The sequence below is a fragment of the Ursus arctos genome, unplaced genomic scaffold (genome assembly GCF_023065955.2).
Source record: "Ursus arctos isolate Adak ecotype North America unplaced genomic scaffold, UrsArc2.0 scaffold_19, whole genome shotgun sequence".
In the NCBI taxonomy this organism is placed as follows: Eukaryota; Metazoa; Chordata; class Mammalia; order Carnivora; family Ursidae; genus Ursus; species Ursus arctos.
In genome coordinates this window covers 29,522,814-29,537,975 of record NW_026622863.1, presented here as the reverse complement: position 1 = coordinate 29,537,975, position 15,162 = coordinate 29,522,814, and the positions used below count along the sequence as shown (strand labels likewise).

The following is a 15,162-nucleotide window of genomic DNA, read 5'->3' as shown; positions in this document are numbered from 1 at the left end:
CCACAGGGCTCACTCAGTGGACAATTCTGTTCCTCTCCTCTTAGTCTTGCATAAAATGGTAATATTCAAGCCCCTATTTCACTGTGTTGTTAGGACTAAATCAGAAAATGCCTAGAAAGAAAATATCTGATACATATTAACTATTTAATAAATGATAGTTACATAGGATCATGCTTTAGTAAATTCATATTCTGCAAGGCTGATACTATGAACAGGTAGAGAATAGAAGTGTAATCCAAGAATTAAAGTCCATTTGATCAAAGACCCTCCCTTAAGGCACTCACATCCAACCCATCTGGAGGTTAGTTTAGGTTATCTATGAGAATACTTTTCCATTATTTATATGTTTTTCTCTTATTCTAAATTATACAACAGAGCCTATCATACCCTTTAACCACAGGTGTTTATGTTTGAATTTAAAATCTTATTGGCCCTTGGTACTGCTACTTCAGCAGCGGGTCAGTGAGAAGAGGAGGCTGATTAAATGCATGGACAATGCACTTGCTGCAAGAAACAGCAACTGAAGTGGCAGGAAAAAGACTGTTCCGTAGGGTTGCAGATCGATGAAAGTGGAGGGAGACTTGAGTCATCGTGGAGCATGTGGCAGAGAGAACTCAAAGGAAGCTGCTTCTCAGCAGTCATGTCTATGGGGACATCATGAGGGGTGCTTTAGTCTTGGAAAAGGAGGGTCAATAGTCTTATTCAACTGATGTTGAATTTACATCCTAGACTGACTGTGTATTAAGTGTGTACGATGGGGAAAATTGCTTCATATTTCTAAGGCTCTATTAGATGGGTGATTTTTAGGATTATGTTAGAATGCCTATAAAAACTACACCTGACAGAGAGTAAGTGCTCAAGAACTGTTAGCTATTTTTATACTGCGATAAATAAATATTTTGCAAGGTGGATACTCGGAGTAAGTAGAGAATGCAAGTATAAATATGAAGCATTTGAAATTTGTTTTGCTGAATTATCCATTGCGTAGCATGGGCTTTGCTAACTCCATGATCCAAAGACAAATAAGACTGGCTGTCTGGGTTCTGTGTTCCAGAATTGCAATTTGGGGTGGGATATTCTTTTAAAGGATGATTTTATTCAAATGGATCATTGCAAAGGAGGAGCTAACACATAATAGGAGCGGCTAAGCTGAACTGCTGAAGCCAAGAGATTAAGTGGGCAGACAGTGAGAAGTAAGCTGCCCAGGCTCATCTCTGGGATTTAACAGCTGGACGGAGCCTGAGCCTGCACTTGGGTTCTGGGGTGCAGCAGACCTGGCTGCGAACCCAGCTCAGTCACTTCCCATCAGTGTGGCTTGAGCAAGCCATCCTCCCTGGGCTTTTAGGCCAACCTCATTTGCAAAGTTGGAGAATAGAATAGTTATCTTATAATATTTACCCCAGACTTTAAAAAAAAACTATAAACTGTTAATATAATGCTAGACATATAATAAGCCCTCAAGAAAATGTTGCTATTTCTAGCATTAAAAAATTAATACTATTGGAGGATGCCTGGGTGGCTCAGTTGGTTAAGTGTCTGCCTTCAGCTCAGGTCATGATCCCAGGGTCCTGGAAGAGAGTCCGGCATCAGGCTCCTCACTCTGCCTGCTGCTCCCCCTGCTTGTGCTCTCTCTCTGACAAATAAATAAGTAAAATCTTAAAAAGAAAAGGGGGGGATTCCTGGGTGGCTTAGTCGGTTAAGTATCTTCCTTCAGCTCAGATCATGATCCCAAGGTCCTGGGATCAAGCCCTACATCGGGCTCCCTGCTCAAATGGGGAGTCTGCTTCTCTCTCTCACTCTCACTCTTGTGTTCTCCCTCTCTCTCTCAAATAAATAAAATCTTTAAAAAATAATACTATCAATATTAGTATTATTGCTATTATTATTATTCCTATTAATATTCATACTGTGATCACTATTCTGTAGACCCCAGTGGGAACAAAAGCCTGGTCAGTTACCTTCGATGGTGGGGGATTGAGGTGCCAGGAACATCACCAACCAGTGCAAGGAGACCTGCAGTCTGTACACCATGGTTCGTTTGCCTGACACAGTTCAGACAACGTCAACAAGTTGCCTGCCCCCTGCATGATATGCCTTCCCTTCCTGCAAATAAAGTGAACCAGAACCTAACCTGACTTACATCAAAAAGTGAAAAATATGTGTGAAAAAACCTTTTGTGGCTAAAAAATAAAGGTTCACTAGAGGAACAGTGATAAAGAGGAACTGAACAGTCCCGGGCTCTTTTCCGGATTCTTCTGTGTGCTAGGTGTGAGATGCTGGACAGATTACAGACTCTCTCTAAACCTCAGACTGCTCATCTGATAATTGTAGATCATATTAACTAACTCATTGTTCTATAATAAAAGAGCATCTAACAGGATTGTGTGGCTTGAGGTAGGCTATCAATAACTCTTAGGCCCCTACCCCACAAAAAGATATAATAAAATGTTTCATTAAGAGGAGACTAAGTGAAATCTGTGGTTTCTATCATTTTTTATGTGAAAGTATTTCAAACACGTTTTATATTTTGGCAGAGGTCTTTACCTTTTCTATGAATTTATGCCGAAGGCACAGCACGTTTATAAATGAGTTATGTGGCATATTATTTTTAGGCTGGAGAGACAAACATTCTTTGGTGTCCTGACATTTGACTGGTTATACTAAATGGAACACTGTATCTTTTATTAAATTCAGGGTGCCTAAGTGAAACATCATCAAATATAGTCCATGGGGAGAAAACTCTAATATTTGAAAGCCAGGGTCTAGTTAATAATATGAGATTCGGCTAAATGGATTCACATGTGTTAATAAACAGGTATCTGTATCTATTTATCTCTGTATGGATTGATCTATCTATAAAATGCTTCCATTTCTGATTTAAAATATAAAGCCAAACACTAAAGTCAATATTGCCATGTATGGGCACAAAAAAAGCTTTCCACAAAAATCATTCCTGTTTTTATATCTCTTTACATAGCTATAAAGTCAATTTCAGCATGCAGGTTGGCTTTCAAAACACCTCTTTTGAAATCTATGCCAGTGTGTTAGATAAACAAACACTTACTGTAGGCACACCCGAACACCTCGATCCGCATTCCAATTCTGCCCCTGGGGTTCCACTCTAAAGGGATGAAGCGCAGAAATCGGGCTTTGATAGAAGGCTGGAGTCTATAGTACACAACACTGTCTGCATTTGCATTTCCTGAAAAGCCCTAGAAGAAAGGGGAAAGAAGAAAATCAATGCATCCGGAGAATATCCGTTTCACCCTGTGACCTAGAACGTCAATGAACAATGTCTGACTTGCTTTTTTACTGTAAAAATGGCTACCTTCTTCAAGAAAATCATATTACCAGTTACACAGTAATGTCCCTCCATCCACAGAAGGTACGATTGCCCAGGCTTTTCTTTATACTGAGAGTAGTTGAAATTCTACCTTCCCCATTAAGCCAGCTTTCAACCATGATACCCTCAATAAACTTTGTTTCTATAGAGTTTAGATTCAACATAAAAGGTATTAACATTGTGAACAACACAAAAAAAAAATTGAGAAAATCCTCTTTCAGTATTCAGAAAGTAGGATCTGATTCAGCAAAGAAGTTGCTGGCATCACTGATGAATGATAAAACTTAGGACATGTTTCTGTTGTTTCATTTTCTCCTCTTACTAACATAAACAAAAGTATCTCCTAACACTCCATTCCGAACAGTCTGATAACAGGCTGTTCAACTTCACGGCACTGCTGGATACGCACAGTAAGAATTGCTACATGTCAAAGTTATTTAATAAAACAATAATAAAACAGAAGCACCAGTATTAAAAAAATGTTAAGGGAAATTGGAAGCAATAATAATTTGGAAAGACCTATAATTATACTTACAGACGCTAGAATTTGAAAGCTAGAAAGACCTTGAGAATGATGCTAAGCTAGCACAAAGTGCAAATGAGGAAATTAAAGGTCAGAAAGGTAGAAAATAGGGGCATCTGGGTGGTGTAGTCGGTTAAGCATCTGCTGAAGCTTCAGCTCCAGTCCTGATCCCAGGACCCTGGGATGTGGCCCCGTGGGCTTCCTACTCAGCAGGAAGCCTGCTTCTCCCTCTCAAATAAATAAATAAAATCTTAAAAAAAAAAAAAAAAAAAAGGTTGAAGATAACCTTCTGGTGTTTGTACAACTGTTGTAAGGTGAGACCAAGAGCTACCTTCCTTCCGCCGTATCAGGGTGCATCTGTGTAACACATAGCAAAACCCACGCACTACAGCACCTGACATGGAGCAGCTTTTATTTTCACCTTCCTGACAAATGGTAAGGTTTCATATGTGGAAATGTTAGAGGGAAGCAGAAGCTGTTCTCAATAATTTATATGTTTTATTTCTTCTTCTCCTACTCTGCTACCCATCTTCCCTTCCTCCTACTTCTCTTTCTCCTTCTCCTCCTCCCCCTGGCTTTTTTTGTTTTTTGTTTTTTCCATACTGTAACAATCAGCATATGCTGGGACAAAATTAGCGATCTACTCAGGCTGGTAGGTCTGCTGACCATGACCGGATCGGCATAGAAGGTCAACTTCATGTAGGCTGCACGAGGCAGAGGTGAATACATTCGGAACACCAATACACAGGGACTCTGCTCATTTACCTGCTTTTTGTTCTAGTTTACAAATATCTCTTTATCAGCACTTACCAAAACATTTTTTTAAAAAAATGTTTGGTGGTCCATAGTCAAATTAATTTGATTTGACTCCCCTTATCAATCAATTCTCTACCTCCTGCCACCACCTCACCAATACTCCATACACCCAACTCTCAGGCTCACACACCATAGGCCTTCTGTGATGACACCTCCACATGATATTCAAAATCTGGGCATCTGTCTTCATCTCAGCTATGTCCACCCAGTTCCACAAAGCACTGCCTCACCCAAACTACCTCAGTGACCTCTCCTCCTTTTTGGTTCTCCCGTTCTCTGTCACCATCCCCATCCACAGCCTTAATCTCTTCCCCTTTGAGCAGTCAGGAATATTTTTAAAGGTAAACTAAACTGTGTCACCACCACCCCTCCCTTGCTTCATTTACCACTTAGAACAAAATCCGAACTCATTATCAAATATATAGTCTCTGACAATACCCTCCATTATGCTTTCACCACACTGTACCCTGTAGAACAACCAAGCTCAGTCCTGCTTAGGACCTTTGCACCAGCTGTCCACATTACTCTGAAACTTCTCTGGAACCAGCTCCTTTTGCCATTTCAGGCCTTGGTCAAAATATTACCACCTAAGTCAGACCCTTTCTAATAATACCTTCAAAAGCAGTGCACCTGGCATACCCCTGCATCTTATCTTCCTATTTTATTTTCCTCATATTACTCATTATTTGGGGTCTTCTTCTGTTTGATTATTGTTTATTTGTTTATCTTATCCCACTAGAAGACTAGCTTCATTAAAGCAAGGACCTTCAGTGGCATTCATCCATAGTACCTAGAACATGGCTTGGCTTGAAGAGGTTCACAATAAAGATTTGTCGGATGTGTACATTGGGGAAAGATTGGCTTAAAAACAAAACGAAGTTCAACAGGTTTCTCGATTACAGAACCTTTCAGAGCATGTCGAACATGAATGTGCAAATGTGCACTCTATCTCCCATGACCAAGATAGTTATCCAGTATGTTTTCAACTATTAGGCCCACATTCCTGGCTACTGTTTCCTATAACACCAATAGGAGAATACTGTTTAAACCCACAGATATTTTAACTCTGATAGCCAGACCCTTCTGGAAAGCCCCATTCTTCCCAGTAGTCAAAATTTTATACTCTGGGCATTGGTGTGTGTGTGTGTGTGTGTGTGTGTGTGTGTGTGTGTGTGTGTGTTATAGGCTCTCCAAACCAGGGTAATGTGCATCCAGGGTTGAGGCCCTGGTCCATCGACATTCAATCCTAATCACACCCTCTTACACTTCAATCCGATTTTCCTGGCTGCCACTGGCAGGCTAATACAATTTTGATTTCTTTCAGTGAACAGCTGGATGATGAATCAGATAACCCTCCAAAAGATCTCATATTTTTCCAACATTAATGTACGTTCACAGATTTAGATAGATGCCGCTATGATGATCCCAACATCTTAAGGGATTAGGAGAAAAGGCAGTGGCAACAGACAGGTAAGTGGAATGGGGAGGTCTGCAAATGGCAATCTTTCACATTTTACCTGATCGATTTATGAGTTATTTAAATTTTAAGAACATAAAGAAGATATATAAGGTACTTACCTTGTGTATGTAATAAAAATATCTTGGCACCTTCAAAATTTTAAGCAGGTTTTTCTTACAAAGGGCAAGGGAAATTGTGAGGTGGAGGGTATGGTATTTTTAGCACATTCCAGTCATATCTGGGTTTTTTAAAGTGACCATGTATTAATTTTATAATTAATTAGTAAAATGAAGTAAGACATAGACACAGAAAGTGTGTGTATACGGTGACAGAGTAGGCAGAACATTATTTTGTAATGCTCTGAGTACCTTAAATTTAACTTCCTAGTATCAACATCATTGGGGGAATATGCACCATTAATTAAATATTATTTAACTGAACAGTAATATTTGTCTTGTCGTGCTCTCCATGTTGAAATTTTTTCAATACAAAGGATAACAACAAAGAATTTGCTGTGGAATTCTGTATTTAATGGGCATTTTTTCAGAATGTTAGTGAATGAGGCATGGGTTTGATGTTACATTACCTTATAAATGAAAAGTTCTAGGCATACTATCAGGTTCCAAATGTATTTTCTTTGCCTAAGAGATATTCCTCAAATTGCTATGAAGATTTTTTTCATACCATCACAATTCATAAAAGAACACACGGATTTAGGGCACCTGGGTGGCTCAATTGGTTAAGCATTGGACTCTTGATTTTGGCTCAGGTCTTGATCTCTGGGTTGTGGGATCGAGCCCCACGTCAGGTTCCACACTCGGTGTGGAATCTGCTTGGGATACTCTCTCACCCTCTCCCTTTGGCCCTCCCCCCCACTCATGCTTTCTCTCTAAACAAAATGAATAAATCTTTAACAAAAATAAAATAAATTAAAAAGAAATAAAAGAACACAAGGATTTAAATTACTCTTTTAAAAATACAATCTTACTATGTGGATGTTTGTCTTCCCTTTGATTATAGATTCAGAATTTTGGTGTCTGTCAGAATTACTTGAGAAGCCGTTTAAAAATGCAATTTCTAGATCCTGAGCCTCCTGTGCTAAGTCTGTGAGTGGGGCCCTGGAATCTGCATTTCTAATGCATACCAAGCCAATTTGTGCTTTTGGTCTTTAGCTGGCTTTGAAATTTTTTCTGGCTTGTGGATAAACCATGTTTTTCCCCTCCCTACATTACTACAAGACTTTTTAGAGAAGGAAACGATTTTAGGAGAAGGGTTCACCCGGGTTAACTTCCAAAGAGAGAAATAAGTAGCAAATGTGTTCTGTGCTATCAGTCTAAAGGTCTTCAGTGTGCAACTCTGTGTCTCAGCATCAGGTGCAGAAGAAATATATTATGTACCTGTAATGTTTCCATCAACCCTGTAAAGTAGTCATTTTTGTACCCACTTTAAAGCAGAAGATAATGAAAATTACAGAGGCTGTGTGCCTAAAGCCACACAGCTAGGAAGTGGCAGAGTAAAGATTTAATCCCAGGCTTTTCTTGATGCCACAGCACATAATTTAGCTACGCTATCAGTAGGCCTCACTCTACCAGAACATGAAAGCAAACAACCCACCCTAGAGGAAGCTTGATATTTTATTGGAGGCTCCCTTCACTTTTTCTCATAATTTACATTTAAAATCTTTGACACATTGAGAGTAATGCAACTTAGATGATTGCTGAACATAGCTCTACCAGTTAACTTTTATAGACAAAAGGATTGTTCTATAAACTTTACATTTGCTCAAAATTATTGGAGTAGAATAAAAATAAAAGACAAATGTTCAATAATCAATAGGACTCATGCATAAAATGATAACCTAGTAGATATGGAATGTAAAAGAATATGCCAGTATTTCATCAAATATATGAGATATCTACAAACAGAAGTAAGGTGATGTGTCTAATGTGACAAAAATCAAAAGGCCTTAATTGTATTTTTCTTTTCTTTGAGGCTTGATGATTTCAAACTCAATGAGGTATTCGTATATGGTTTAAAAATGTACTCTAACCAAGATAATTTATGGAGTTAATGAATTAAAGTTTTCACAAGATTTTAAGTATTTCCATAATGATTCTAAAGTTTATGAAGAGGTGTAATAGCATTAATCTATTTTATCAATATTAACTGAGCAACTCATCTATGAAAGTCAAGATGCATAAAGGGAAAAACCCATATGGCAGTTCATAAGGGGATCCAAACACTGCTGTAATAAACCAGAAGCATGGGACCACTTACATGTAGTTCTACAGCAGGCTATGTAATTACATAAAAAGTGGTTTCACTCCCACCAAAATAAACAGCAATACTAATATAAATTCAACATGACAAGCAGGCAAACATGCAAATCCCCTGACCTCTCCTGTTGTGAGAATTCATGTGACTTACATATGACCTATTTCCAAGTACAACTCGTTTTGACACAGTCAGCTGACATGCAGACACGAAATGCATCATAACAACATGCTGTCTAATGGAAGTCAGCCCTTTGTTTTATGATGTTGGTTATAAATATTTACCAAGTGTGCCAGTGTGCCTCCCAAGAGGTTGTCTTGTCTAAAAACCAAAAAATGCAAAAGAAAAGCAAAGAAAAAAATAAGAACTCCTGAAAAGCAGGGAACTTGCTAACATAAACCTAGATAAGAATAACTTTTAAATGTATGTTGAACAAGACTATTGTAACTGTATGTATAAACACGGATTCTCTCGTGTGTGAATGTCATTCATTTTACTGTAATAGAGAAATAGCAATGAGGGTACAGAAAGCAAATTAGAAAGCTAAGTTTTGTCCTGTGTATATGATAAATCTCAAATTTCGAAATAAGAATATAGAATTTTATTAATATAAAATTTGTTCCTACCACCCCTCTCTGAAAATATTCACTATCTTTAAAATATTTATTTGAAGGGATACCAAATTGTTAGCAATATTTCAGTAAGGTCCCATGCTTTGGCCATTTTATTAGAATCTGTGGAGACACCAAGTTGTAAAATACACTGTTTCAGCCATTTTAGCATAGAAATGTTTCAGTTCTCAAGATGGCAAGATCAAGTGGCAAGAGTGAAAAAGCACATGAAAGATGCAACCTTGGCTGTAGTTCGTAACTATTGTTCAGAGATAGCAATAAATTGTTTTATGGAAGATACGTGGACAGGTCATTATGCTTAAATTTATACTAGGGTAATATATGTCCAGTTTTGTGGAAGACTAAGGTTTTATTAAATGAGATGAAAAATAACTTCTAGCTTAAAAAAAATAATCATACTCTGGTTGGTAGACCAGGAAATTCTGAACAAGCCTCCTGCTAGAAAAGCTGTACAAAATGAAAACCAGGGAATGAAGTGCTAAAAGACAATAAAACATTAAATGTCCAAGATCTGGGAGAAGAAGAAAACCTAAGAAAGCGAGCCCTACTTTTGAGACCTTTTACTCTGTCTAGGATTCCTGAAGAGAACCTGAGATACGAAGCACCTGACCAGATCTTTTTACAACCACATAGGGTTAAAGACAGAATTTTAGTTCTAGGTCCCCCAAGGATGAGAATATCCTGTAAGCTCCCTACAGCTTAGGATACAGGGTAAGTCAGAGACAGACAACTCCTTACAGGGACCAAAATTTAGCCTCTATCTTCACAATAATATTAAGATGATCAGAGATGTCTAATGCTCATTTCTTTTTTTTTTTTTTTTAAGATTTTATTTATTTATTTGTCAGAGAGAGAGAGAGAGCACAAGCAGGGAGAGTAGCAGACAGAGGGAGAAGCAGTCTCCCCATTGAGCAGGGAGCCCAATGTGGGACTTGATCCCAGGACTCTGGGAATATGACCTGAGCTGAAGGCAGGAGCTTAACCAACTGAGCCACCCAGGTGTCCCACTAGTGCTCATTTCTACCTCCAGAAACAAATGTAGTTACACTCTGTAGAAAGATATCCTAATAGGTTGCAAATTGTTCGTTCTTCAAACAGGATGTCCTATACACAAAGAAAGTAATAAAGCAGCAGCGAAATCTGTTCTTAAATGGAAATTCGGAGAGATGGGGCAAGGAGGTGGCGAAGTCAGTTAAGTGTCTGACTTTTGGTCTTGACTCAGGTCATGACCTCAGTGCTGTGATCGACCCCATGCTCGGCATGGGATTCTCTCTCCCCTCTCCCTCTGATGATCCCACTCATGCTCTCTTGCTCTCTCTCTCTCTCTCAAATAAGTAAATAAATAAATAAATCTTTTTTTTAAAGGGAAATTCAGAGTCTTGGATACACAGACACATACATTAGTAAATAGGAAAAGCATCAGCTCTGTATTTAAAGAGCTTAGACATCATTCTTATTCTCTAAACAACAAGAAAGCTGGACAAATTTAAAATCAATGACCTTTCTTAGACCTATCAGAACACTGAGGTTACATGCACTATGGACTGGATTGTGTCCCTCCAAAATTCATGCTGAGGCCCTAATCCCAACATGAAGGTATTTGAAAGTAGGGCCTTTGGGAAGTAATTAGGTTTAGATGAAGTCATGAGGATGGGGCCCCCATGATGGGATTAGTGTCATAAGGATGAGAAGAGAGACCACAGCCAGATGAGGACACGGTGAGAAGGCTGGTACCTACAAGCCAGGAAGCAGGCTCTCACCAGGAAACTGAATCAGCCAGCAACTTGATTTTGGACTTTCCAAATTCCACAACTGTGAGAAATAAATGTCGGTTGTTTAAGCCACCCAGTCTACAGTATTTTGTGACAGCAGCCTAAGCTGAATAAAACATATGGCAAACTACCACCTTGATATCTGGAAAGACAAGACCATCCAAAGAGTCAGAGCAAAGATCTGTCCACCTAGAGTAGAAGCCACCGATGCCATAAACTGGTAGGGCTGCTTATGTGGTACTACTGATATATCGACAGAGGCTGAGGGTGGACTGGCATGAGAAACAGAAACTCTTGAGGACCACAGTCTTAGAGGGCCCCACTTTTCTGTGAACTTGACTTCCAGGAAACTTTCCATGCTCTTTCTGAAGATTCAGAAAAAGATTCCCTCCCGGCTCTGGCTGGGAGAGGAGAAGGTAATCATTGCAAACTATGCCCAGAGTGTTCTGTACACCAAAGGCCTACTGTCCAAGGGAAAAGACTTTGCCAGAGCCTCATCCCAATTAGAAAAGAACATTCCTCCCATTCTGGTTTCCCTATGCTCCCTGCCCCACCTAAGGGAACAAACAGTCCTCAGGAGTTAGTAGCCAGGAAAAGAAGTAAGGGGCAGAGGGAAACAAGCCACACCACTAGAGAAACACTAGTGAAGGTCACAGTCCCAAGACAGAGACCCACTAAAAACACTGACATTTAGTTGGAATATTATAGGAATATTTAGTTGGAATATGAGGAATATTATCCTCATATCATATCATCATACCAAAAGAACCCTGTATAGTAATATTGGATAATAGCTGAAAGAACTACAAACACAGACTACCTCGGAAGATGACCTCAAAGTCAAGAGGAGAGGCCAAAACAAGAGTCCTAGATGAATTTGAAGCCCCTGGCACCTACAACACCTAGAGCAAACATTAAGTACAGCCCAATTCCTTGCCAGATTAATATAAATCCTCACACAAAAAGACCTATTCATTTTGGTTCCCACTACTAGATGCAACATGTCCAGATTTCAGCGAGAAATTGCAAGGCATGCCAAAAGACAAGAAAAAACACATTCTGCAGAGACAAAACAACCACTGGAACCAGTCTTATATATGTCTCAGATGTTGGAATTATCAGACTAGGAATTTAAAACAACTATGATTAATATGATAAGGGTTCTAATGGGACAAGCGGACAGCATGCAAGAAAGATGGGTAAGATAAACAGGGAGATGAAAACTCTAAGAAAGAACCCAAGAGAAATAGCAGAAATCAAAAACATTGACAGAAATGGAGACTGTCTTTGATAGGCACATCGATAAATTCAACACAACTATGGAAAAAATCAGTGAGATTAAAGATAAGAAAATGCAAACTTCCTAAACTATAATGCAAAAGAAACATGCAGAAGAGAATATCCAAGAACTGGGGATAACTGTAAAAGTTGTAACATATGCATAAGTGGAATACCAGAAGGTAAAGAAAGAGAGAATGAAGTGGAAGAAATATTTGAATAATGGCCAATGGACTTTCCAAAATTAATGACAGACAACAAAGTAGACCCAGGAATTTCAAAGAGTAACAAACAGGTTAGAAATCAAACTGAGGGCTTCAGAGGAGATGGGGGTGAGGGACTGGGATAGGCTGGTAATGGGTATTACGGAGGGCACATATTGCATGGTGCGCTGGGTGTTATATGCAAATAATGAATCATGGAACATTACATCAAAAACTAAGGATATACTGTATGGTGACTAACATAACATAATAAAAAATTATTAAAAAAAGAAATCAAAATAAACTCTATACTGAGTTATAACATAATCAAACTGCAGAAAACCAAAGATAAAGAGAATCTTTGGAAAGAAGCTGAGAAAAACAAATGCCTTACCTATAGAGGAATGAGGGTAAGAAGTATATTGGACTTCTCATCAGAAAACACACAAACAGGAAGAGAGTGGAGCAAAATATTCAAAGTGTTGAAAGAAGTAAAAATAAACTTAAAATTCTACACCTGAGAAATTATCTCTCAAAAGAAAAGAAAAAATAAAAACTTTCTCAGACAAAAACCAATAAAAGTCATTGCTACTAGACCTGCTTTGCAAGAGGTATTTAAAGAAAGTTCTTTAGACAAAAGTTAAATGATATAAGTCAGGAACTTGCAAAGAAAAGACGAGCATTTGAGAAGGAATAACAGAAGGTACAATAAAATAATTTTTCTTATTCTTAGTTATAAGATAACTGTTTAAAGAAATAATACTAAAAATGTCTTGGGTGATTACAGCATATGGATAAATTAAATGAATGGCAGCAATGTTGCAAGGGATAAGAGGGAGGGACTGGGAATACTCTAAGGTACCTACGCTACTTATTAAGTAGCATAATGTTATCTGAAGATGGTCTTTGATAGGTAAGGACAGTCACTAAAATTTTTTTGTATGTCAATATGGAAAGAGATAAAACTGAATAATACAAAATGCTCAAATTCAGATAAAAAACATCAAAAAGGGGGAAGCAAGAAACAAAAGACAAATGCAACAAATAGAAAATAGTTACAAACATGGCAGATATTAATCCAAACATATCAATAATCACTTTAAATACAACATTAAAAGACAGATTGTAGGCGTATAAAGAATGATGAGACCCAACTATATGTTATCTACAAGCAATCCACTTTCAATATAAAGACTAAAATACATTAAAAGTAAAAGAACAGAGAAAGATATACTCTGCTAATGTCAAAAATCCAAATATAGCAAAAATCCAAAAACAGCACCAGATCAATAAGATAGTAATTAGTGAGAGTTTATTGTGCATATAAGAGCAGTTCAAGAATTGGGAGTTTTCAAATCAAAACTGCTTTGAAGCTTAGAGGTGTGACATTACAGGATGGCTTATAACGTGAAAATGAGGAAGGTGTTTAACCTTTACAGTTATTGGTTATTACAATGGGGGTTTCCAGATGGCAGGGGATTGATTAAAAGTGGTTATCTTATACCATTTTTCAGAAGATGACTTACGTTTCACTTACGTTCACGAAATAAGCTAGATTTAGTTTTGCTTATGGGGCTTAAATGGTTTCGTCTGCTCAGGGAATCTTCGAGTTTGGTTTTCATTTTGCATTTTAGCCTAACATTAACACTGATCTAAAAAAAGCTGGACTGGCCATATTAATTTCAAACAAAGCAGCCTGCAGAACAAGAAAGATTATCGGGGATAAACAGGCACATTGCATAATGGCAAAGCAATTGATTTTACAACATGGCATAACAATCCTCTATGTGTAACACATAACAGCAAAGGGTCAAAATACATGAGGCAAATACTGATAGAACTGCAGGGAGAAATAGACAAATCCATTATTATAGTTGGAGTAGTTGATACATCAAAAAGACAGAAAAACAGTAAGAATATAGAAGACCTGTATATCAGTATTAGTCAACTGGATCAAATTGACATTTTAGAATATTCTACCCAACAGCAGTAGAAACAGTCCTCTCAAGATCATATGAAACATGCACAAAGACAGACTGGATTATGGGCCCCAAAACACCCTCACAAATTTTATAGAAACTGTAAACTATACAAAGTATGCTCTCAAACCACAATAGGATTAAACTAAAAATAAGTAACAGAATGATAGCTAGAAAGCCTAAAAATATTTGGAAATAACCCAAGAGCTAAGGCAGATGTCTCAAGTGAAATTTTTAAAAATTAATCTAAATGAAAATAAAAATATAATTTATCAAAATCTGTGAGATACAGCAGCATTTGTAGCATTAAACACATACCTTAGGGGAAAAAAAACCCAAAGACCTAAATAAATAATCTCAGTTTCCATCCTATGAAACTAGAGAATGTAGGGCAATATAAATCTAAAATAATCAGAAGAAAAGAAATAATAAAAATTAGAGCACAAATAAGTGAAACTGAAAACAAAAAATTAGAGAAAATTAACAAAATCAAAAGCTCTTTCTTTGAAAAGTTCACTGAAATTGATAGATCCCCACTCATGCTGTCCAAGGAAAAATAAGAGAGAAAGACCCAAACTACCAATGTCACAAGTAGAAGAGAAGTCACCGGTGCTGAGCACATGGACATTAAAAGAAAAAAGACAGAGATTAATGTGTTAAGGATGGATGTTAAGACACTAGGGAAAAAATACAGTAGATTAAAACCAAGAATGAAACACAAAGTAAATGATAAAAATAAGGCTGTGAAAGGACACTGAAATTAATGAAAGCCTAGCTAAACTGGTCAAGGAAAAGAAAAAAAGAACAGACAGAAATAACCAATATCAGGAATTCAAAAGAGCATCCTACTGATCCCAGACAAGTTACAATGATCATAAGAGGC

The 15,162-nt window shown here is 37.7% G+C and overlaps 1 protein-coding gene across 1 annotated transcript in view; it reads right to left on the bottom strand.

Annotated features, from left to right (window-relative positions):
* The window catches only part of CNTNAP4 (contactin associated protein family member 4), a 238,169-nt gene that overhangs the window by 110,101 nt on the left and 112,906 nt on the right, over positions 1 to 15,162 (bottom strand). Inside the window, exon 4 of the mRNA XM_026495274.4 lies at positions 3,065 to 3,212. Within this exon, the coding sequence (XP_026351059.1) occupies positions 3,065 to 3,212 (148 nt within the window). The remainder of the gene's footprint in view (positions 1 to 3,064; positions 3,213 to 15,162) is intronic.